Raw genomic sequence first — 24187 nt, 5'->3', positions numbered from 1 at the left:
TCTGACATCAGCTATAGCAACATTTTTCTAGATATGTCTCCTGATGCAAGGAATACAAAAACATAAATGAACAATTGGGACTACATCAAAATAAGAAGGAAACAATCAGCAAAACTAAGGGCGACCTACAGAATGGGAAAAATATACTTGCAAATGACATATCCAAAAAAGGGCTAGTGTCCAAGATATATAAAGAATAACTACAACTCAATACCCCCAAAACAAATAACCCAATTAAAAAATGGGCTGAAGAGATGAACAGACATATTTCCAAAGAAGACATCCAGATGGCCAAAAGACACATGAAAAGGTATTCAACATCACTCATCATCACGGAAATGCAAAACAAAACCACAATGGGATATCGCCTTACACCTGTCAGAATGGCTGAATCAAAAATACAAGAAACAAGTGTTGGCTAGGATGTGGAGGAAAAGAAACCCTCCTGCACTGTTGGTGGGAATGCAAATTGGCACAGCCACTGAGGAAAACAGTATGGAGATTCCTCAAAAAGTTAAAAATACAATTACCATACGATTCAGCAATTCCACTACTGGGTATTTACCCGAAGAATATGAGGACACTAATTTGAAAAGACACATACACTTTTACTGCAGCATTATTTACAACAGCCAAACTATGGAAGCAGCCCACGTGCCCATGGATAGATGAATGGATAAAGATGTGATACACACACACAGGAATATTACTCAGCCATAAAAAAGAATGAAATCTTGCCATTTCAACAACATGGGGGTGTAATGCCAAGGCACAGCAAGGAAAACAAAGGAGTCTAAAGTAATTGGAGTAGCGTCATTGATGGGGAGGGAGAGAGTAAATGAGAACGGAGAGGAACCCAACAAACCGGAGTATTTAGACAATGTTGAGAAACTGACTTGATTCTAAGTATAATGGGAAGCCACTGAAGGATTAAGAGCATGTACAATGACCATTCTAGTTTATCTTTAAAAGGATAACAAAGTCTTCACCTCCATAGGGGAGACAGACAATAAACAAATAAAAAAAACATATATGTATAAAAATGCCAAGTAGTAAGCACTGTTCTGAGGGGAAAGGATCACTGCTATGTGGAAGGCAGGCTACAGAAAGGTGTGGGGGGAAGCATGAGCAGGAGCCAGGCACCAGTTTGGAAGCTAGATGGTAGCTAGGGAGAGAAGATGAAAAGTTCTCTTTTAGATATGCTGCGTTTGAGATGCTATTTGACATCCAAATACAAAGTCACTTATGCACTTGTTCATTCACTCAGTAAATATTTATAAGCACTATTGTGTGCCAGGTGCTCTTGCAGTTGCTGGGATTACTGTAGTACATAAAAAGCCTGCCTAGAGGTGCCAGCTAACTGTGGGGGAGATCACGTTGCAGTACTGGAGTATATCCAATCAACACCTCTCACCCCCCAAACAAACACCATGTTACGTGTCAGTGACATCTCAGTGAAAAAAGGCTGCCTTTGTGGAGTTTATCTTCTGGTAGGGTGGGGAGAAACAATAAACAAGTGTAAATTAGTGGGGTCAGTGCTGGGCGGGGAAGATGAAGCTGGGTGAAGGAGATAGGGAATGGGAAAGGCTGCTATTTCAGAATGGAAAAGATAAGCCTCCCTAAGATAGGACCTAAAGAGGCCTGAAGAAGTGAGGGAGGGAGCCCAGAACTGGTGGGGGAGAGCAGGGGGCAGATGCAGACAGAATAGAGCCTAAGAGCCATGAGACAAGACGTGCTTGACAGGCTCGAGGAACAGTAAAGGACAGCACAGAAGACAGTCATAAGAAATAAGAGGCCACCATGTGCAGGGACTTGCCTGGCTTTCACTGAGCCAGAAGCACTGGAGGGATGAGAGCAGGGGAGGGCCATGAGCTGTGTTAAAATCGTCACTTAGACTGCTCTGTGTGGGGGTGGGGTGGGGTGGGTGCGGGGGCGCTGAGGGAGTTTAGGGCGGAAACAGGCAGGAAGCTTGTGTAAGAGTCCAGGGAAGAGGGGCACCTGGGTGGCTCAGTCATTAAACGTCTGCCTTTGGCTTGAGTCGTGATCCCGGGGACCTGGGATTGAGCCCTGAATCGGGTTCCGGGCTTGGTGGGAAGCCTGCTTCTCCCTCTCTCTCTGCTTGTGTTCCCTCTCTTGCTGTGTCTCTCTCTGTCAAATAAATAAACAAAATCTTAAAAAAAAAAAAAAAAAAGAGTCCAGGGAAGAGATGGATAGCTGTGGTTTGGCACAGGGTGACACAGTAAAGGTGGTGAGGGCAGTTCGATTGGGGATAGAAAAGGAAAGCACCCAAGATTTGCATGTAGAATGGATTTGGTGTGTGTGAGAGGGGATGGTGCCAAGGTTTCTGTGTGGCTTGGATGAGTGGGAGGGAGGGGTTTCCTAGTCACTGAGTCACTGGGACGGTTAAGTCTGTAAAAGGAGCAGGGCGGGTGGCAGAGCCAGGAGTCCTCTTTGGATGTCTTCAGTCTAGAGCCCATCTTCAATAATGAGTCAGATACAGCAGGTAGGTCAGGATGGGAAATCTGGCAACCATCAGCCTACACAAGTCCTGAGCCTGGGTAAGACCACCTGGGAGCAAATGGAAAGAGGAGAGGCTGAGATGGAACAGGGATCCTTCCACAGAGCTTCCATTCTATAGGGAAGAGACAGAAAATGGTCAAAAATAGGTGATGGGTGCAATGCAGAGAAAAAGGCCAAGGAATGCACTAGAGGATGGTGGTTGGTCTGGGTATGTTATTTGTCTATGTGTCACAGATGCAATTAAATATATGAATCAGGAACTATATATGAAATAGTCTGGAAATATAAATTTGATAGTCCTCAACATGTTGAACTCAAGACTGGACAGAGCACGCCAAGAAAGGAGGTTGATAAATTTAAAAATCAGAGAACTGAGCCCCAGGAGTTTCCAACATTTACAGTGGAACTTGCGGTAATGGGTTTTGCTTTCTGAAATTTATGCAGGAGAAAGTGGGTTGTCAACAGGGCAGCCCTCTCTCCAAGCCACTGACTGAAATGTTGCTGTTTGCTCAACCTTCAGACCAGCTTGGAGGTGTTCTCCCTGTGTATTCCTCAGACTCCTACATCAGAACCAACTGAGGAGCTTGTTAAAAATGAAGATTCCATGTCCCTCCCCACTCCCCCAAACTGTCCTCTGGGACTAGATCCAGAGAAATTGCAGATGATCTGCATGCCCATGAAGGCTGGAAGCCACTGTATCAAAGGCAGGGAGGCAAAACAGAAGACAATCCAAGTGGCGGGAAACAAGAAGACATGGTTAGGTAAGACCCACTCAGTCCGTGGCCAGAGGGGAGCTCCTGAAGGTGCTGAGGACAGAGCTCTAGGATCAGATCCTTACACTGTGTGGAGGAGCTGGGGGAGGGGGGAGAACGTGGAAATGCAGATTTGGCTCCTGAATTGTTCTTACTGCAATAGGGCTATCGGGATTGGAATTCCTCAGTTCTTCAAATGTTTTAGAATTTTTTTATAGGAATGAGCTGACTTTTTAAGAAAAAAACTATGTTAGCTTTTTAAAATCTGCTCTGTTTTGTGCTGAAGGAGGGAGGAAAAATAATTATTTGGGCTAAAACAAATTGTTCCCAGCATACTGAATTAGACTTTATTCTAGAAATGGAAGGCTCATCATAATTCTTTCAATTAGAAAGGTAGTCTAGTTGACATCTTCTATTATAGTGCTAAGTGCAACACAGCAAAGAATCCATATCTAAATCATAAGTCATTACTCCACTCTGGAGGCAGAATATATAGACATTACTAAGGAAAACAACTGAAGAGATTTAGTTAGAGGCCACTTGTTAAGGAGTACTTTAAAACACCTATGTGTATATAAAAATAGAGCCGACTTCATATTTTGATTTATGAAAAATAAATTTATTACATAACACCTTGTTTTTAACAATGTTCAATTTTTTTTTAAATTCAGAATACTTGTGTCATTCATGTAAAATAGTTTGATACAGTACATTGTATGTTATAGGTTTTTTTTTTCCTCAAAAATTCTAAGGCTCTCCTACTCCTTCTCCTTTGCTGAAGTAAGGGCACCCTAAACAACGTGCGAACAAGTTTTAAAAAGGAAAATTAACTGAACAAAATTTTAATAGCACTACACCAACCAGCTTTAAAATCAGGACAAAATATCTGAATGGGATGCCGCACCTTTCAGAGGAAGTTATCATTCATGCTTTTTTCATCTTAAAGCATGCTCACTAATCAGCAACACCAACAGGAAAAATAAAACACTGTCTATGACAATCATTTCAGTTTGTTTGCCGAACCAAACAGGTTTATATCAATGACAACATATTTAATTACTATCAAATAGCAGCTTTAATACCAGTCAAGTCATAGATTGAAAATAAAAACAAACTTATAAGTTGGAAATTAATCTTTGGGAGTTTTGAAACCTTTCTGGAAAAACTATGTGGCTTTTGTACTTTCAAAAAAACCCAAGCAATAGCCTTGGTCAAAAAACACTGATTAATGTAGAAAATGAATCAACCCACTGATAAGACACTAAAATGAAAGGTGTACCAAAATAATCTCACTTTGAGTCTTTGTTATTTTGTTGAGTTAACATATACTGTATGTTTCAAGTACCAGTTAAACTTTTGTGTGTGTGTGTGTGTACTATTGGTCAGATAATGTTGTTACACTGAAAGAATTCACCACATACAACGACAAATGCTCGCCCCTAGCACATTTCACAGCTTCAACTGCTACAGACTGTCACTGAAAAAAATGCATTGGTCAGTCTGAACCATGTCAAGTAAACTATGAAGTAGCAAATCCACAACACAAACTGTGCTAGCACTTTCTTTCAAGTCTAACTCCAAAACAGGTACAACTTGGAAGCCACTACCCCGGTTTGTGAAAAGTGGTGGAACTTGGCTACCGGACAGTTTGAGGATGTGGATGTACAGTACATTCCCATGGCCCATACCAGGTTCCCGCAGAGAGCTGCACCGTCAGTCCTGCAGCGCTAGCAACAGTGCATCGACAACATTCCAGCGCAGCTCAGTACCGGTGTGTCTGATGTGAGTACTGTGGAGGCTGCTGGGAGGTAGCTGAGTATCCCATGCTGCTCTGTGGCTGTGATGTGCTTGGTCCGGGGTTGGGATAGGCAGCATGTGGATTGGAACGCTGCAAAAGAACGAGCGAGGAAGCAGAGTCAGGTGTTTCTACGAGTTGGCTCGCTCCCAAGCTGGCGAGGCTCGGGTGTGCGAGGTCATTTCCTTAGGCGCGGTAAGAATTTAAGTCTTGTGCCATGTACTAGCTTTAGAACGAAAAAGACAAAAACCCCCAATCTTTTAATGTCAGCTAAGGTCCGAAGTACTGCCAGGAAATAATACTAAGCTGAGTCTCATGACTCTGCTGTGCAGTTCATTGTTTTTCTATAGCAGTAATCCCCTTTGTAAGCTGTTTTGTAACCACCTGATAAGTAATAATTAGTTTGCTTGAGATGTTTATACGTGAACTTAATGACATATACACGAAGACATTCAAAGCTAATTTACATGCTGGTTTCTTCAACAGAAGAGGCCTCCCAGCACACGTGTGACTAAAGAATAAAAATGAACAGGACAAGAAAAGGTACTGCAGAATCATTTTCTTAGGCATTTAAATATTTTTATTCCCTTTAATGAATCTTATTTTCTGCAACAAGTTATATACTAAATTAAGCTTATAATTATAGAAACGTAAGAACAATGTTATTCTCAATTCTAAAAACTGCACAAAGGGAAAGAACGGAGATAGAGTTGAGAGTCCTGTGATTTTGATCTGTTATATTGCTATTCCCTTCCTGCACCTCTCTCTCTTATTATTAGCTCCCAAGACAAACATAATAACTGATTAACCATAATTTACTACCTCCTTCTTTCAAAGCATATTCAATAAATCATATAATTCTAAATTCTACCAACTCTAGCAAGATAACATTTTAAAAAGAGTAGACACATGAAATGACAGTCACTACAAAAACCACCCATCAGATGATGACGTCAAGAAACAAGGAAGCACAGCAGTTTTCTTGGCTTCAATAGCAAAGGTCCGAGCACTGCCCTGCTTCATTGCAAGGATGCCATCACCTTAGCAAGCAAACACATTCTTGAGCCAAGAGGGATGCACTCTTCCCACCCGGAGAGGGACAAAAAGATGCTGGAACAAACAACAGCCCCCAGAGATGTCTGTCCTTGATTTCCTTGTTTAGTTTCCCGGAAAAGAGTTACTTACTGCCCAGGCAGACAAGAATTTCTATGGTTTGGTAGACTGGACCTTTCCTTAACCAAAGCAAAGAGTTAAGATCTCATTTCTGAAGGGTCATAGCAGGCTCTGGGAACCTTATTAGTTTAGTAAGATCTCCTTTTCTCTTTCAGTAGGTAAATAACTTTACTTGGTCCAGTTTCCAGTTTCCTCCCCACACTGAGACCCAGGTGAGCTGGCAATATTAGAATAAGCAGGGAGGTGGTAAATGATTTTCCAATCAGTCTTCCTGCAAAGAAACTGACAATGCCACGTGAGGGGATCCACAAGCAGGCAACGGAGCAGCCTTGGTTGTCAGATCTAAGCCTGTGTCCTGGGTCTACCCCCAGCTTGGCAGGTGAACACGTGGAAGTTACCTCACCTCTCTGAGCATCTCTGGAATGACAATGATCACTCTTACCTCACAGGGTTACCACAATGATCAAAGGAAATATGTAGGTTTCATACTTGGTATAAAAGCTGGCATAGTAAGCACCCAACAAGCTCTTATTATTACAGTCATCACTAGCACCACCACCACCACTTAAAGAAGTGCTTACTGTGGGGGCGCCTGGGTGGCTCAGTGGGTTATAGCCTCTGCCTTCAGCTCAGGTCATGATCCCAGGGTCCTGGGATTGAGCCCCGCATCGGGGCATTGGGCTCTCTGCTAGGCAGGGAGCCTGCTTCCTCCTCTCTCTCTCTCTGCCTGCCTCTCCGCCTACTTGCGAAATCTCTGTCAAATAAATAAATAAAATCTTAAAAAAAAAAAAAAAAAGTGCTTACTGTGTACTATGAATGCTACTAAGAATTTTAATGATGGTAATGGTAATAAAAGCAGACAAAAAAGCAGTAACCTCTGTTAAGCACTACAGCAGGCTAGCCACTGTGCCTTAGCATATGTCCTCTCATTTAATCCTTAGCTCCACCTCACACTTGCCATCAACCACTTCTGCAAATAAGGAAACTGAGAACATCTGAATTACTTACTTAAGGTTACCCAAAGCCAGCGGCTGGGATCTGAAAGCCTGTGGTTTTTGTTTGTTTGTTTGTTTTTTTAAGATTTTATTTATTTATTTGACAGAGAGAAATCACAAGTAAGCAGAGAGGCAGGCAGAGAGAGAGGAGGAAGCAGGCTCCCTGCTGAGCAGAAAGCCCGACGCGGGGCTCGAACCCAGGACCTGGGATCATGACCCGAGCCGAAGGCAGCGGCTTAACCCACTGAGCCACCCAGGCGCCCCTGTTTTTTTTTTTTTTAAAGATTTTTTTACTTATTTGTCAGAGAGAGAGTGAGAGAGAGCGAGCACAGGCAGACAGAATGGCAGGCAGAGGCAGAGGGAGAAGCAGGCTCCCCGCCGAGCAAGGAGCCCGATGTGGGACTCAATCCCAGGACGCTGGGATCATGACCTGAGCCGAAGGCAGCTGCTTAACCAACTGAGCCACCCAGGCGTCCCTGTTTTTTGTTTTTTTAAGATATTATTTATTTACTTGAGAGAGAGCAAGCAAGAGAGGCCACAGGCTGGGGTGGGGGGTGGGGGGTGCTGCAGAGGGAGAGGGAGAAGCAGACTCTCTGTTGAGCAGGGAGCCCAACTCGGGGCTTTATCCCAGGACCTCGGGATTGTGACCTGAGCCAAAGGCAGACACTGAACTGACTGAACCATCCAGGAACCCCTGAAAGCCTGTGTTCTTAATCATTCCTGGTATACTGTACACAGCCTTGATCAAACTCCTACCACAAATCAGGGGCTAGGATTTATTACATCTACTCCTATTATAACTATAAATAAGGCTTGGCCAGGCTCATTTACAGATGAAAAACTAAAGCCAGGAAATGTTATATTATTTGTCCAAGGTCACACAGTTAATAAATGGCATAACTTAAGTTTGATCATTCCAGGTCTGTCTAATTCAAAAGTCAGTAAGTACCCTGTTCTGTACCATAGTCAGTACTTTTCCATGTCAGTAACACTCACGTCAACATATTTCCCCAGGGACATAAAGGTCAGCATTTTCTTAGTTATACTGCATTTTCCAAAGGTCACAAACCCATATACAAATACTGATATGTCAAGTAAGTACAAAATAAACTGGAAATACCTGATAGTCTGAGGTCATGATTAGTCCACCTGAGGTAGTGGTAGGAGGAACAACTCTCACTTTTTTCAACGGGGGTCCCTGTGTATGACTGCTGTCTTGATTCCCTGGGTGACCAGTTCCATTAGTATGGTTATTGCCCTGCTGCTGCTGCTGGTTCTTCTCAATTGGTTAAACAGAAAAATAAAGTTCAACTCAGAAGGAGAACCAAATACAAACAAGAAAATGTTACCATAGCATTGAATAAAACAAGAAGCAGCCAAATGTACTTTAATACTTACTTTGTCTCCTTTGTCATCAGGTTCTTCTTCTGTTAAAAATTCTCGTTTTGGGTAAGGGATTTGACAACCGGCAAAAACACTGCTCAGGAGAAAAAAGAAAAATGATTTCTAGTATGCCAATCAATATTTCAGATTCTTCATTTTATTCTTTCAAGACAGATTTTGTTTCCATATTTGTAAAATAAGTACCTTTCAACTGTGCAACTGTGACAAGATGAATCTTTTCTTCTAATCAGTGACATTACAGCAGGCCATGGGAGGGATTTCATTGTATAAAAATAATCAATAATCATCAAATATGACTCAATTTTCTTTTATTCCGGCCTCACTCATTTAGTATTACAACCCAAATATAGACTCCAGCGGAAATGTCACTATTTGAACACAATTTTTTTTAACTCTCCCTTCTACATATAAGAGATGACATGGGAAACACAAATTTATTTGGGAACAGAATTTGCCATTGGAACATAAAACTGTAATTGCAAGCAGCGAGCAATCTCCGTGAGTCTGAGTGAGCCACAGCACACATAATCAACCCGCCACTGTGTACCTGGAGCCCCACTGAAGCCCAAGCTGGCCATGTTTCATTAAGGAACACAGGAACAGGAGTGCCTCTTACCTCTAAAAGCCTGAAGTGATACCTCAGTCATCAGAACTCAGTTTTTGCTTATCATTGGGATTTCCCTGGGTCCCCAGGTAGGAGGAGTGGCAACTTGGAGATGACAACTCAAATAATCATGCTCCAAAAAATTCTACCATGGTGGTGAGTTAATACATTGATCACTTACTCTGATGTAGGAAGTGGATCTTCTAAGAAATAGGGATCCTGCATAGCCTGTTCTGAGGTAATTCGCTTTATTGGGTCCATGGTAAGTAACTTCTGAAGCTGAAACCATAAATCATAAAAACATTACTGTGTTACTTCTCATAGTTTTATATCCTTGGGCATATGTGGGACGTATATGCTTTTTGATGAAAACAGCACAATCTGAAGGGAATTTATTCCCCCAAATTAACAAAAGGAAAAACTTAACTATTACATTTGATGTAGTAATTCACATTTAGTTGTTCTAATAATCAGGATCTTACTTGGTTCTCCTATAAGAGGCTACTAAACTTACTTCTTACTCTATCTACATTATGCAAAGTGCTTTGTACAATTTAAAACAGGACTAAAATCTTGTATTTTCTATTCCTTTTCTATTAAGGGGAAAATTATTATAGCACAAATAATACACTAGTCACATGTGGCTATTTAGATTTAAAACCTAATTAACTAAAACCAAATTAAGCTTAAAAAATCAATTTCTCATTCATATCAGGTACAACTGCAGAGTTCAAGAGCCACAGGTGGCTAATGTGCTCCCTACTGGACAGTGCAGATCATCAGAGAAAGTTCTCCGGGCCAGTGCTATCCTAGTCTAAATAAATACGATGCTTGATACAGAACTTGTTTAGTACAGAGGGATTATGAATGGAGACTTGAAGGTACTGCTTGGGTTCAAGACTTCACCTGACATTTATTAGCTGAATGACTTCGGACAAGTTGCCTAATCTCTCTGTAACCTCATTTGTCAAACGGAGATTAGAAATAGCACCTACTACCATAGGTTTGCTTTCAAAATTAAATGAGGAAATACATGGAAAGCAATTCTAGTGGTACCCAACACAAAGAAAGCACTATGTGTTAGCTGCCATTATTAGTATTATTTTAATTATTTTTTTACCTATAGAAATGTCACGCTAATGTGGAAATTCAGTATTTTTTCATTAAAACATAGTTCACTTAAGATTTTATGAACTAGAATATTTGATTTATTTTTATTTATTTTAGAACATTTGATTTTAGTAGGTGATTTAAGAGCTTATCTAAATAGTGGTCTCTCAGCTTAACCTCTTTGATCTAATGTCATGGTTTTCAGACTTCAGGGTACATCAGAAGTACCCCGGGAGCACCTCTCAAAGCAGAGTGCTAGGCCCCACTCCCAGAGCTCTGACTGGGATATCTGTGCAGGAGTCTGAAGAGTGGCCTTTCTACCAAGTTCCCTGGGGATTCTACTGCTAAGGACCAGGATCGCACTTGAAAACCAACAGATGCATTGAGACTTGATGGGAGATGACACAATCAGAGGACAGACATAAAATATTTAAAAATACAGAGGAAACGCTGGGATGGGAAGATTTAAATTTAATTATAATGATCTGATATTTCAGTGGAAGCACAACTTTAATTTTAGAGGTGAAAGGAAAAGCATGGGTTTGCCACTTAAAATGCTCAACAGTTTTAATGGAGTTACGTTAGAGCTTTCAGATGGGCACCGCGGTAAAAACAAGCAACTAAGCTGCAAGGGAAATATATCTCTAGGATTTCAGTGGTGATGGTTGTGAGAGTCACTGCAGACTACACCAAATAGCAGCAAGTTGGGGGTAAGTAAGAGCAAGTCCCCTGAATTGTGACTCTGGGCCTACCACTATTATTATTTTATTAGAATAAATAAGTGCGTAACTTTGAAGGCTCTAACTTACCTTCCTGTTTGGGTCCTATTATAAGTACATTATAAGAAACCATTATTTGGATAATAATATATTGTGTGGCAATAAGATAGGTTAGGCCTTGCTTTTAAAGTTGCTGATAAGATATGAAATATATGATATATGACATGAAATAAAAATAAACAGAAGGTGTAGAAGCAGAAGACAGAGAAGAAACAACCAAAATAGACGAAATGTTTGCAAGTGGCCTGCTATTATAACAAGGAAAATACCATACTTTTAAGACAAAGAAAATTCCCACTTAATGAACTCATTTAAAAATATTAAGAATAAAGGATAAAAAGAATTTTAAGCCAAATACAATACAACCTACTCCCTGAAATTTCCCTTGTATGTTATATAACTTTAAAAAACCCCCAGAATCATTTTTAATTGTTATGATGTAAAAATGGAAATTTTATTGTAAACAAATTTAAGCTGTCAAAGTTGACTATAATGTCATAAATTACAATAGCGCATGGATTCATTTAGATTCTAAAATAAACTATTTTTCCATTATACAGTAATAAATTCTGCATCTCTCATATTCTTCCAGAAAAAGCAAGTAATACACACCATCACCGAAGGACTTCTAATACCCAAGTTTGTAAGAGTATCTTGGGAGTTAAAAATTTTTAAAAATAATCTTTCAAAAAGTTGAAATACAAAATAATTTGTAAAAGCTACTTCTGAGTACTGGGATGGTTTTCTTTTAGATTCTTCTCTCAAATTGTTGAAATTTTAAAAAAATCGATGAAAACCAATAAATGTAATTTTAAAAATGTTCTTGACAGACTTGGTACAAGCACTATCTTTAAAAAACCTAATGTAACCAAACATTAGTCTGTTAAACCATGTTATGGGTTTGGAAAAACAAGTTTTCATGCCTTTACTAATACGCAGCAACAAGATGTCTGGATTTATCATTAAAGTACTCTAAGAGTGTTAAATAACCGTTTAAACTGACCCCAAAACACCTCTGGTTAGCTAACCAGGGAAAAATTTTTATTATTGTTCTCTAAAGCTTACCAAGTGGAATGCTTTACTATCTGGTTTAACTTTGTGTTTTTCCATATACTTGATAAGGCTGCAGTTGGTATACCTGAAAGAGAAATACTATGAAATATCTATATGAGATTTTGAGGTTAATTTTACATTGGCTGAAGTTTTTCCAATCATTTTAATCACAACCGATAAAGAGTATTTATTGAAAATGGCACAATTGGCATAGCATTAGCTCAATTTCATATTTTATTCAATATTCACACTAGTCACTTATGAATGGATACCACTGAGAAAACACAAGATAATTTCATAAATAATATATACCGAATAGCATTTTTTATAAGACTGTTATCTCAACAATTCTCTTAAATAACATATGGGTCAAATATTTAATTCAGCCTTACTAGTAGGTTTAAAACATATTTAAAATTTTTTAAAAAATTTGTTACAGGCCTTTAAACTGTCCTCTCCCAATGCTCCGATCTTGCATTATAAATAAATGAAATATTCCTTCTTCTCTATGAAAACTTGATTAAAATGACTATATAATCCAGGTGGGTGGGCAAGTGATGGCTAGCAAGGTTGCTTATTTCAGTCTCTGACTGCTTCAGCTGTGATCCTTTCCACTGATGCTTGCTTCCAGAGAGTAATATGGAGTTTTTTTCTCATATCCAAATCAGCTGCTAAAACTAGCTGTTTACCTTCTTTATATCACTTAAATATCTTAAAAGATAAAATATTTATTAAGTAAAGAAGTAAAAGTATTTATTAGAATAAGCTTATGTTTAGTATTCCATTGAGTATTCAATCTTTGATAGAGGATTCTGGAAAAGCAGAAATCAACAAAGGTCTATTTTCTTTCCAACTTACGTATTTCTTCTGAAATCTTTCATTAATGTTGAATGTTCAGGCATCTTTTTTATATCTTCCCAATCTTTATCTGTGAAATATATTGATAAAATTTTATGTTGTCTAGGTTCCTATTCTCAAGAATTTTAATAAAAGTTACCTCAATTTTCATCACATGTCTTATATACTTTGACCTTCCATGAAAGCACAGACCTCAAATAAATGACTAGCTACAGTAAATATCTTATCTTGACCTATAAATACAATTCTCATCCCTTGTATAGCATTAGATCTCTATAAGTTTATCTTTTTAGGGCTTACTTTCTATGTAATTTACTATAATTTACCTCAATTTCTATAAGGAGAGAGGAATAAGTTATTAATAAATATTTCTATTTCTGTTTGTAGGACCACTTTTCCCCCCTTTCTACCCAATGTCTTGGTTACATCAGCAACCAGTCTCTTCAATGACAAATCTCCCCACTCTGTAGCTGTAAGATGCATTTTTTTAAACATGGACCTCCTTTACGTTCACTTTATTAAATACACTGTTTTCCAGCAGTGATCGATGTAAGCAGCGACAACTGTCTGGAACAGAACAGGGTAGGACATAACTAGTATGCAAATAAGTCTGCTGGTGGCTTGGCAAGTTTCAGTAACATTAACAACCCCAGCTTACTTATATGAGGAAGAAAATGTTCCAGTTGGCTTGCTGGCCTTAGAGTTGCCTCAACAACATGTGCTACTAGATGGCTAGTTTTCTTCATCTCCATCAATGGACTTGTCCTGAAAGACCACCAGCTGTAGTACTACAGCAGGTAGCTTCACGGCACCGTTAGCTTTTCAATGACCTTTAGACATCTGCCTTCAATCTCCTTACACGGAGATGTGCAACTCGCCTCCAAAGACACCGCACTGTAAAGTCAACTAAATACATATGGGATTTTCTCAATTATTTCCTTGCTCTAACTTCTCTATTTTGTTAATTTCTCAAGCTAGACATCCTGGGATAATCTTTTACTTTTCCTTCAATTACATATAAAAAATTCTGTATTTGTCCTTTATTCTCCATCCTTTTTAACACTTTCCACCTGGAGTACTGCTATATAGGCAAACAGCTGGCTTTCCTGTCTTCAGTTACCTCTCTCTAATTGATTTTTACCTACCACAACCATACTAATCTTTCTAAAATATAACGTAAACCATGTCCCTAGTTCTCAAGAACTTATCATGGATTCTCATTCTTTTGTGCATTAAATCTAAACCCTACTGCCTGCTTTTCAACTATCTTATAATCTGAGCTTCCCCTAACTGTTGAACTATACATTAAGAATCATCTCTTGCAGAGGCCACCCCCCTCTTCCAATGCCTTGTAAACCACATTCCTTTCTCTCAGGCCTTAGAAATGGTGGACACATTCAGAAGTGGGAAGAAAAGGCCATTCTTCTCCATTTACTCAAACCATAGCTATTATTTAAACATTCTACTTCAAGTAGTACAATACAAATTCCAAGAAAGCAAAAATCATGCCAGTTATATCAACATTATTTTATGCATAACACAAGGCCTGGCACATGGCAAGTACTCAAATATTTAGTGAATAAATAAACTTCTCATCACAAAAAGGTAGTATTCACAGACCCATTGACCAATTCTGCTGAAAGTTAGTATCTGTGTTAACACTCTTACAAGGAAATGTGAAATTAGAACTCCCAGATATTTCTGTATTAGTCTTGAGCTACCCTGACCTAATAGAAATTCCTAGTAAGAAATAATTTCTAATAAATACCTGACTAGCCAATATTATGTAGGTTTTTAAAGCAAAATGTCATTATTCTAGACCTCTGGGCAGAGTTTTTAGATACTGAGGAACTACCACGCCATGGCGTAACAAGGGATGAGGATGTCGCTGAAAAACTAAGGGGTCTGGCACCTGAGATGAGACACCTCAACAACTGTCTCCCTGCTGCCAATCAGCGTAGGCACAGTTGCCGTTCTAACAGAACACTTAAAAGAATGTTCTCACTGACGAGGGTTATAGGGTAAAAAATTCTATTATTTAATATAATGTGATTCTGTATAGTGCCCTAAATATAAACAATGTTCAAAATTTGTATTTAAATACCAAGTAATGGCATTATTATATGTGCTGCCAGACAAAAATACATACTACTGAATTTTATTTGTAAGAACTAAAGGTACCTTTTAATACAGATATTGCAAATATTTTATCATTTTGAATATTAAACAACAAAACAAAACAAAAGAATAAAATGAAACAAAAATATACTCCTCAAATTCAGAAAACCCACAAATATCTTTATGCTAATTTGTGAACTCTATAAATTTTGCTATTTCTAAGGATCTTTGATTAATGCAACCCATAAATATAAAGAATTGAGTAAGAGCAGCTTTCATCAGCTAAAGATATACACCTTTCCAATGAAGATATCTAAGTTCAAACAACAGTGATTTAAAAACAAAAACAAAAACATAATGTGTACCTGCAGGAAATCCCATTACATTGAATATTCTGTCCAGCTGGTCATGGTGATAAGGATTACTAGTTTTGATGTCCTCTTGTCGACAGTGAAATATTGGTTCTGACGTTAGTAGTTCTGCAAATATACACCCTATAGCCCAAATATCTTTAAAACAAAAAGAAAAAAAAAAAGAAAAGAAAAAAAAAAAGGAAAGGAAAAAAGAAAAAGAAAGGAGGAAAATAAAGTGGTTCTTTCCAAAAGAAAATGCATTTTTATCTTGGTGGGGACTGTTTTTTCTATCTTTTCTTTTCCTAATAAGTCATATTAATTCCTAAAGCAATTATCATTAAAAATATCATGGAATATTGCTTGTAAATATATACTCCCACCCGACACATTCCAATTTTTTCATTCCCTATTATACCTTCATTCCACCCAGGGGCTTCATTCCAAGTTCAAATCAAGTAAGCTAAAATTTTGGCAATTTTTAAATGGATCAAACATTACCTTATCTGTGAAATACATACAAAGCTGCATATGGAGCACAGGAGCCACAAACAAACAAAATCAAACAGAAAATAAAACAAAAATAGAAAACCCAAATAGCTTTTGAAATTGGGCATACTTGCCAAAAACAATCAGCATAATTTTTTGAGGTAAAAATATTTTTCTTTATCTAGTCTATGTATTTGCTAATTTGTAAAGTCTAATAATTATCCTTTCATGCTAGCACGAGTTAGCAAGGTGTTATTACAGCAGGAGAAAGATAATGCCTGATCTCAAATATTCTAATGAAACTGCATTTCTACTTGAACAGTTTTTTGTTCAAAGTATTTCTTTATGCTACAGTGGAGTCAGATTTTGCAATTTAATAAGGATAAGAAAATAGGGAGCAAAATACTACCTTTACGATAGGTATAAATTCACTAGAATTACTCATAAAAGCCAGGCAAAACGGATTCCTCGAGTACAACAAATTCTTCTCATTCACTTTAAGATATAAGCTAACTTTCATTTATATTAAACTTTTACTCAATAGAACTGTTATTAACAGAGGAAAGATCTACATGCCACTTCAGAATTTCAAACTGAAATTATTCAGTTCCTACTTTAACAAAGCCCTAAACCAGCAAAGTTAACTTCTCTCTGCTAAGTACAATGGTGTGAACACAGCAGACACTCAATCAGTCGTTTCTGATTGATCTAACCAATACCTGTGGTAAATATAAACAACTATAGAGGGAAAAATAAAAACCACTATTTTATTAAAGCCAATTATTCAGGTATGTTAATAATTGTCATATAAATAGAAAATGTGAAGATCTTAATTTATAAAATAACTCAGAATTCCTAAAATCTAAAATTAGAATATAGATAATTAAGGTAAAATTATCACATTTATAGATTTCAGAATAACAAATTAATCATCTATTTATTAAGATTATACACCATAACTACAAGCAAGTGATTTTTAAAAAGGACACGGTTTACATATCCGTTTTCTCCCACATCATGAGAACCAAGTTAGCCAATACCAGCATATAGAAAAGTATGAAGACATACTAGCCAAGCTATTTTTAGTATCAGAAAGTAAATGGAGAAATTATTTTGTGATTATTCTTTTGATGTATGTACCCCATGTGATAACTTGACTTACGATAATCTTAATCAAAGGAAAAGATATGCAAGCTAAGGAGCATCACAAAAAGGGCCAATGGGTTAATCTGCATGTTTAAAACTCTACTCATAGCATCCAGAAGACACCATAACAACTCATTCTGGTTAGCTATGAAAAATACTAAAGAAAACTAACATGTAAGGAAGATGAGAGGTAAGTAAGTAGTGTAGCTATATCCTTAAAGTGACAAACTGCTTCTAAAATATAAGGTCAGAAAGTAGGAAGAAATAGTTTATTCGACTTTGTTTACTCTTACCCTTATAACCTTCTTCTCTTTATCTTTTCTATTCTCTCTTACCTTTTGGCAATCTCATCACCATCCTTCCTTTCTTCAAAATCCTGATCCAGACATTAATCATGAAGTTAGCTAAACAGGTTATTATTTTAGAAAAATTTCTAAATCTGTGTACGTCAGTCTCTCCTAACTATCTTAACTGTTCCCCCCCCCCCCCCCCCAATGTGCCAAGTTCATGGAAAAGTCCTTTCCTGGTCACCTACCTGCCTACTTTACTTCCTTCTAGCACTTTCCAAAGTAAAAACATATAAATCTCATCTACTTCTCAAACTCTGCGATGCTTTGTGCAGCTATTGAGCTAACTAGGCAAAGTAGATAGCAATTAGCAGACTAATTGGACCCAAATTGGGGGGGAGCTTGTTAAATAATGTATTAATCAACAGATGTATTAACAGCAAGTTTCTATCTTAATAAAAGAGTAAATTCTCATTCTCCCTATCTTATAGAATGCCACGTAATTAGTGGGCATTCAGTTATTTGAGAACAAACATCTGAGTTTAAAAGTCCATACTTTAGTAAAACTTTAAGACTGCTTCAGTGATGATTAATTAAAGACTGAAATTCCCTTTTCAGGTGTCTCCATGAAGTCAACCAAACAAAACCCCCAAATACTCAAAACTGAATTAAACTTTGTCATTGGGAGTACAATGTTTACTGACCTATTATTTACTCTCTTTGGCTTAATGATTCAGCTTGTAGTTTTGTACAAGTGAATAAAAGACTGCAGCACTAAAGTCTGTTTGGAATAGAGGATGGGAACCTTTTTTCCCGGTGCTCTTTGGCTGCTGCTTAGTAGCCTTCAGTTTAACATAATCCACCAAACTGCACTAGCAGTTTCGCCCTTCTAAATGATGCCCTTAAAATGAACTAGTGAATAAGTAATCTGTGCACTGAACTACAAAAGTTCTTCTTCTATTAGGTGCTCAAACTACAACCATCTGACAGGGAAGTAAAAATGCTAGGCAAGTTCTTGGTAAGTAGCTTTCACTGTGGTGTGGGGAATTTGTACTTTAATGGACCCTCAGGCTACTTACATAAGTAACAGGTAGAATGGGATTGTGTGGGAAAGACTGGAATCATGGAAGAGGTTTTCATTTTTATTCCTTTATTCTATTCTTTAAAATTTATATTAAAAATGGTTTACATATAATTTCTCTCTCTCAGAAAAAGAAGTAATTGGAAAGATACCCATATTCAACATTTTTGAGCCAACGTCTTCATAAAGGAAAAGTGTTTTAAAGATTGCTCTTGGCCAAGTGAAGTGTTCATAGGGCAGGGATCACCACCACAGAGGGTCTGGCCTGACCTTGGTTTCAGTCATCTGCACCCCAGTTTGTTCCCTCTATATTCTTCCTATCTCAGAAGCGACTGTTTTATCCAGGGTCACAGAACTTTAGGAGTTGAAGAGGACCTAAGAGATGATTTAGTCTAAATTCTCACTTTCAAACAATGAGGCTGAAGAACTAAATGTTTTACATGGGGGTGAGCATGTGTGCGAATGTGAGCAAGCACACACACACATCCCACCCTGCATGACAACGCTAAGGCTATAAGTCGGATTAATTTGCATACATTTTGGTTTCTCTTAAGTTTTCAAAGTTTAGCTAATAGTTATCCAATAAATTTGGATGATGAGAAGGAGGAAGAGAGGAAAAATAGGAAGAAAGGCCTTCTCTTTTGCAAATTATAAAGCCATTTGAACAAGGGAATCTACCTAACTGCTAGTAGTTTAGCTTTGTGACAAATAGTCCTGCATCAAAACTGCCGACTGCAGCTTGTCCTAGCGAATAACAGGTTATACAAACTGCAATGTTCACAACAAAATATAAGTTTCTTGAGAAAAAGATTATTAATAGAGTCAGAGTCTCTAGCTTCTGTGATGGCATACTTTTTACTTAATTTAAATCAATTCAAAGTTTTCAGTGGATAACAGCTAAGATTAGGCAATCTTTTTTTTTTTTTTTTTTTAAATATTTTAGTTGTTTGTCAGGGAGAAAGAGAGAGAGAGCATAAGCAGGGGAAGTAGCAGGCAGAGGGAGAAGCAGACTCCCCACTGAACAGGGAGCCTGATGTGGGGCTCGATCCCTGGACCCTGGGATCATGACCTGAGCCAAAGGCAGAGGTTTAACTAACTGAGCCACCCAGGCATCCCAGGCAATCACTACCTTATCTGTGTAGTCTGTTAATATGTCTTATTAAAAATAACAATGCTTTTGAATATTCATTTCCTAGGTGGAAAAAATAGTTATGCATCATATTAGTTTATATTCTAAGCACTCAGAATATACTTATAAAAAGGATAACCAAATGTATGTGTAGGTAATAATATAGCTTCAGTAATTTTTACTTTTCCTTCTAATTGATTTTTTAAAAAATAAGCCTTTTATTTTGGAGTAATTTTAGACTTAAAGAAAAGTTGCAAAGATAGTAGAGAAGTTTTGTATCTGACTTAACTTTATCTGCCTTTACTTTTTTATAAAATGAAATATGATCTCAAAGCAGTTAAGAACATTAGTGAACATAAAGATTTTCTGAAGAAAGACATGTTGGGTTAAGGATTAATATGGGGGAATGATCACAAGCATTTCTTCTTTCCCTTCTTGATTATACACTGAAATGGCAGCTAAGTAAGAAAGGTTAATAGTAATCCACAGTAATAAAAAGAACAGGAGGAGATCACTGGGGATAAGACTGACTCATTCATTCATTCATTCACTCATTCAACAAAGAGTACTGAGTTCTCACTGCATATAGTGCCTACTAGGGTGACCAGCTAGGCAAAGTCTATCTATTTTAGTGGATTTTAGATACTATACAATGCTAACAAGATAGTAAGATGGAAGTGGGTTGGGGAAGGCTGAATGACTACTTTAGACTGCATGATCATTGAGGTTCTCTCTGAAGAAGTAGTGTTTTGACTAAGAACTGAATAAAAAAAAAGAGAGAGAGAGAGAGACTGGCCATATGAAGACCTGATCTAGGCAGAGATACATAAGAACACTTTACTTCGGGAAGACGGAAGGCAGATGGAACAGCTCAGAGAAGGTCCCAGGCCACAATATTATTGCTGAGTGTGAAGCAGAATTGTCCTGTACAATTCTGGAAGATTCTGTCTTTAGAGGACTAGCTACAAAGTCTGTATTATTTTTTCTTCCTAACGTCTGTGTTTTGAATAGTTGATTCTCCTTCTCCTGCCCTGAAGCTACCAGGTACAAAACTAGGACCTAAAGTTGGAAGACTCTTCCCTTAAAGAATCTGAATGGCCTCAGGACAAAGGCTTGTGCATGCTAGCACTTGGCGATCCCCCTCTTAACGGTAGTTCTCTGCTAGATCACTCTAAAATCTGCCACTCAACGAGCCCTCTGATCTATGTCCACAAAGTTCCCAAGCACTTTTCTGTAAGCTGATTCTTAAATATGAAGAGATAATCGAGGGTCAACAAATAGTGGACGAACACTTGCCACATGGAAGGGAGAAACCGAGACATATAAATAAAAAGAGAGCCTATAAAGAAAACACCTAATTATTTCAGGAAAACAGCAAATTACAAACAATTAAAAAGCACTGCTATCACCATCCTCACAGATAGTTGAGATGCTTTTTTTCCCCCATAAAATAATACAAAAAACTAATAGAGAATAAGAAGGGGTTCTTAGAGAAAAAAAGACAAAGGCAGAAAAACATACGAAAAGTGATATCAAGTAGTCCAGTAAGTAGTCCAACATATGCCCACACTCAGTTTAGGAAAGACAGGCACAGAAAACAGAGAGGAAGAAATCAAAGACTAGTTTAAGAGTTTTCCACAGACATGGGCTGTGCAATACGAATTTCAGACTGAATGTGCCTACCAAGTGGTCAGCACATTACTGTGAAACAGAAGGATAAGAAATCCTATTTGTTTTCAGAAAGAAAAACCACCCAGGTAAGCCACCAAGGAATGAGTACAAGACTGGCATGAATCTTCATTACCAACACTAATGCTATAAGCCAATGGAAGAGCATCATCAAATACTGAAGGAAAGTCATTTTGTACTTAGAATTTTAAACCTGGCCAAACTGCATGATATAGTAAGACACAGACATCTTTCAGAAATACAAGAACGAGAAAATTTACCTCCAAGACACCTTTCCAAAGCAAGCTGAGAATATGCTACCGCAAAATAATAAAGCACAGAAGGAAATACGTCCAACTCAGAGGAATTAAAAAAAAAAAAGAAAAGAAAAGAAAAGAAAAGAAAAGAAAAGAAAAGAAAAGCCAGGATGAAAATCAGTCCAGAATACAGCATAGCATAGAAGACTTGTGGATGGAATCAACCAAGAAAAATAAAAGCAGGCTTAATGCTATTCTGGAGAACACAGCAAGTTAGGTAAACAGTAAAGACATATAACAACGGGAAAAAGAAAAGAAAAGCACATAAGAAAAGAACACGATGAAAAAATTCAATGAAATAAAATGAAGCACAATAAAGATGTCAGTAATGGGAAAGGTGTGGAAAAAGGACTGTGGTAGTTTAGCACTGAATCTGTTACAGTATATAATCTGAGTATAAACTGTGGGAATTATGGTTTGTAAATAGAAAATAAATGTTGTAAACATCAACAAAGTAGTAATAATAATAACGAAAACAATATTTCTAACACAGCTTATAAATTGGGAGGTTGAAGAAGTAAAAGAGCACTAATTTCCCAATTCTTAATAGTACGGAGGTAATGAACATAATCAAAAACTGAAAAGTGAATTAAGATATCCTAAACTACTTTTTCCATAATTTTTCTCCTTAACTCCAAGGGGATCTTTTAGAAGTATTTCTTCTGGTGAAAAAAACATTTGTTTGAAGTTTAATGGTTTAGAAATTTTACTGTGCTTATTTCTCTTCTCAAGTAAAATTTAAAATATATTTTTACTTAGAATGCACAGTATGATCCCATATACTTAAGAAGTTTTAAAATATCTATAAGAGAGAGATGTTTAGAATAATACATTCCTAATGCTCATAATGGTGTTTCTAAGTAGTGGAATTTTAGGACACTTTTTGTTCTTATTTTTACAGTTTTCTGTATTATTTGATTTAATACACAGAAATATGTATATTTTACAATAAGAAAGCCACTTTTAAAATGCCATGGAATTTTAATTAGTTATACTCACCAATAGCTTTGGTATAATGTCTCGCTCCAAGAAGTAATTCTGGGGCTCGATACCAGAATGTTACAACTACTGGATCCAAATCTGCTAAAGGCTTCAAAGGTGAATTAAATAATCGGGCAAAGCCCATATCAGCTGTAAATAAAGATAATAATAATGCTAAGTCAATATATTTTTACGAATTTAACTGATTAATTTTACCACTGCTAAGATAGGGAAAATGTGCTGAATTCTTCACCTGGGTTATAGATATGCTTGCTGCAGAGGTCAAGGGTGACCCTATACTCTGGGCAGATTTCTTTCTGCCTGTCACGCTACCACTGGGGACAGTGTTGTTAAACTTCATGTCCATTCTTTGTATTGGTTATAAGCACTGAGAAACTAGTTAAGTTATAATAAGGCTTTCCATTATTTGCATCAATAAGCCTGGTCACTGGAATAATCATGACTATACAGTATGTTAATACCACTATCTCCCCCCATTTATTTAGGTTGAATTTTATTAACTGAAAGAATCATAGTAATTTTTTTAAGCTGGAAAAGACCTTCTAAAAGGTCATATAGTTCAATCACCTCCTTTTTCAGGAGGAAAAAAGAAAAAACTTTCAAAAGAAGAAATTAAATGATTTGACAAATGTCATAAACTCCTACCTCAGAACTGGAGCTGTGGCATTTGACACAGTTTAATATTTTGTGTAGTTATTCAGGCATGACTGTTTATCCTATTAAACTGTAATCTTAAAGGCAAAAACTGTCTTTTTCATCTCTTTTAGTATCTATCTAGTGTCATTACACATAGCTTTTATCAAATACACATTGAATGAATGATCACCTATTCATACCACCTATCAAAAATTTCAAGATTCATCCACCATTTGTTTGGTTTTGCTCTCCTAATATACATTTTTAATGAAGGAGGCTCTCATCTAACCTTCTTAATTACGGAGGTTAAAAAAAACCAACACAGAAATTTGGTAAAGAATTAAAACCATGACTCAGATTACTAAATACTGGCTTATAGAAGAACTAATATTTCTTCTTAAATGTGAATGCTTTAAGCCTTTAGTATCCCCCAAACCTGCTCACATCATATGCATTACATATAATTCCAAACTAGATTATTTTGTTATATAAAATTTCTCCAAATCTTAGTAAAAAAATATGTCTGTAACTACTGTTTGGCTGGGTCTTATTTTGCACACTTTGAACTCATATTTGAAGAACTTGATACAACCAAATTCGGCTTTTTAAAACACAAGTCAGGACTTACAAGGCATTTGGTGACCCTATAGAGTTAAGTACTGACAGGGTCTGGCTGTCAAAGGGAGTCAATGCCTAGGAGTACTCTGAGGTACATCAAATGTTTGTGATACTAAAAAACCTTGTGAGGTTTGCATGATAAAAGAGTATTCTGAGGGTCTAATTAAAAGTGGAAAGTGAGATCTGGGGAATTTATAGGGGAGGATGGGGAAGAGGGGTTAGGAACATCTAGGTTTTTCTTTGTTAAATGGTAAAAATTAGCTGATAATTTGAATTTATATTAAATGTTGCAATCAGAAAGTA

At 37.3% G+C, this 24187-nt stretch overlaps 1 protein-coding gene across 6 annotated transcripts in view; it reads right to left on the bottom strand.

Moving 5' to 3' along the window:
• Positions 1–3869: 3869 nt before the first annotated feature.
• CDK8 (cyclin dependent kinase 8) overlaps positions 3870–24187 on the bottom strand; it is a 126814-nt gene continuing 106496 nt past the window's right edge. For 3 of the 6 annotated variants that reach the window (XM_047722965.1, XM_047722962.1, XM_047722968.1), the window contains 8 exons: positions 22628–22759; positions 15527–15670; positions 13044–13113; positions 12198–12270; positions 9425–9522; positions 8634–8712; positions 8356–8514; positions 3870–5160 (listed from right to left, as the gene is read on the bottom strand). In XM_047722965.1, coding sequence (XP_047578921.1) covers positions 5035–5160; positions 8356–8514; positions 8634–8712; positions 9425–9522; positions 12198–12270; positions 13044–13113; positions 15527–15670; positions 22628–22759 — 881 coding nt within the window. In that variant the 3' untranslated portion in view covers positions 3870–5034. The remainder of the gene's footprint in view (positions 5161–8355; positions 8515–8633; positions 8713–9424; positions 9523–12197; positions 12271–13043; positions 13114–15526; positions 15671–22627; positions 22760–24187) is intronic. The other 3 variants (XM_047722966.1, XM_047722963.1, XM_047722964.1) reach the window with 2 other exon arrangements.

This window comes from Lutra lutra, chromosome 3 (assembly GCF_902655055.1).
Source record: "Lutra lutra chromosome 3, mLutLut1.2, whole genome shotgun sequence".
Classification (NCBI taxonomy): domain Eukaryota; kingdom Metazoa; phylum Chordata; class Mammalia; order Carnivora; family Mustelidae; genus Lutra; species Lutra lutra.
Note: the sequence above shows the minus strand (reverse complement) of the source record. Positions and strands in the feature narration are given on the sequence as shown.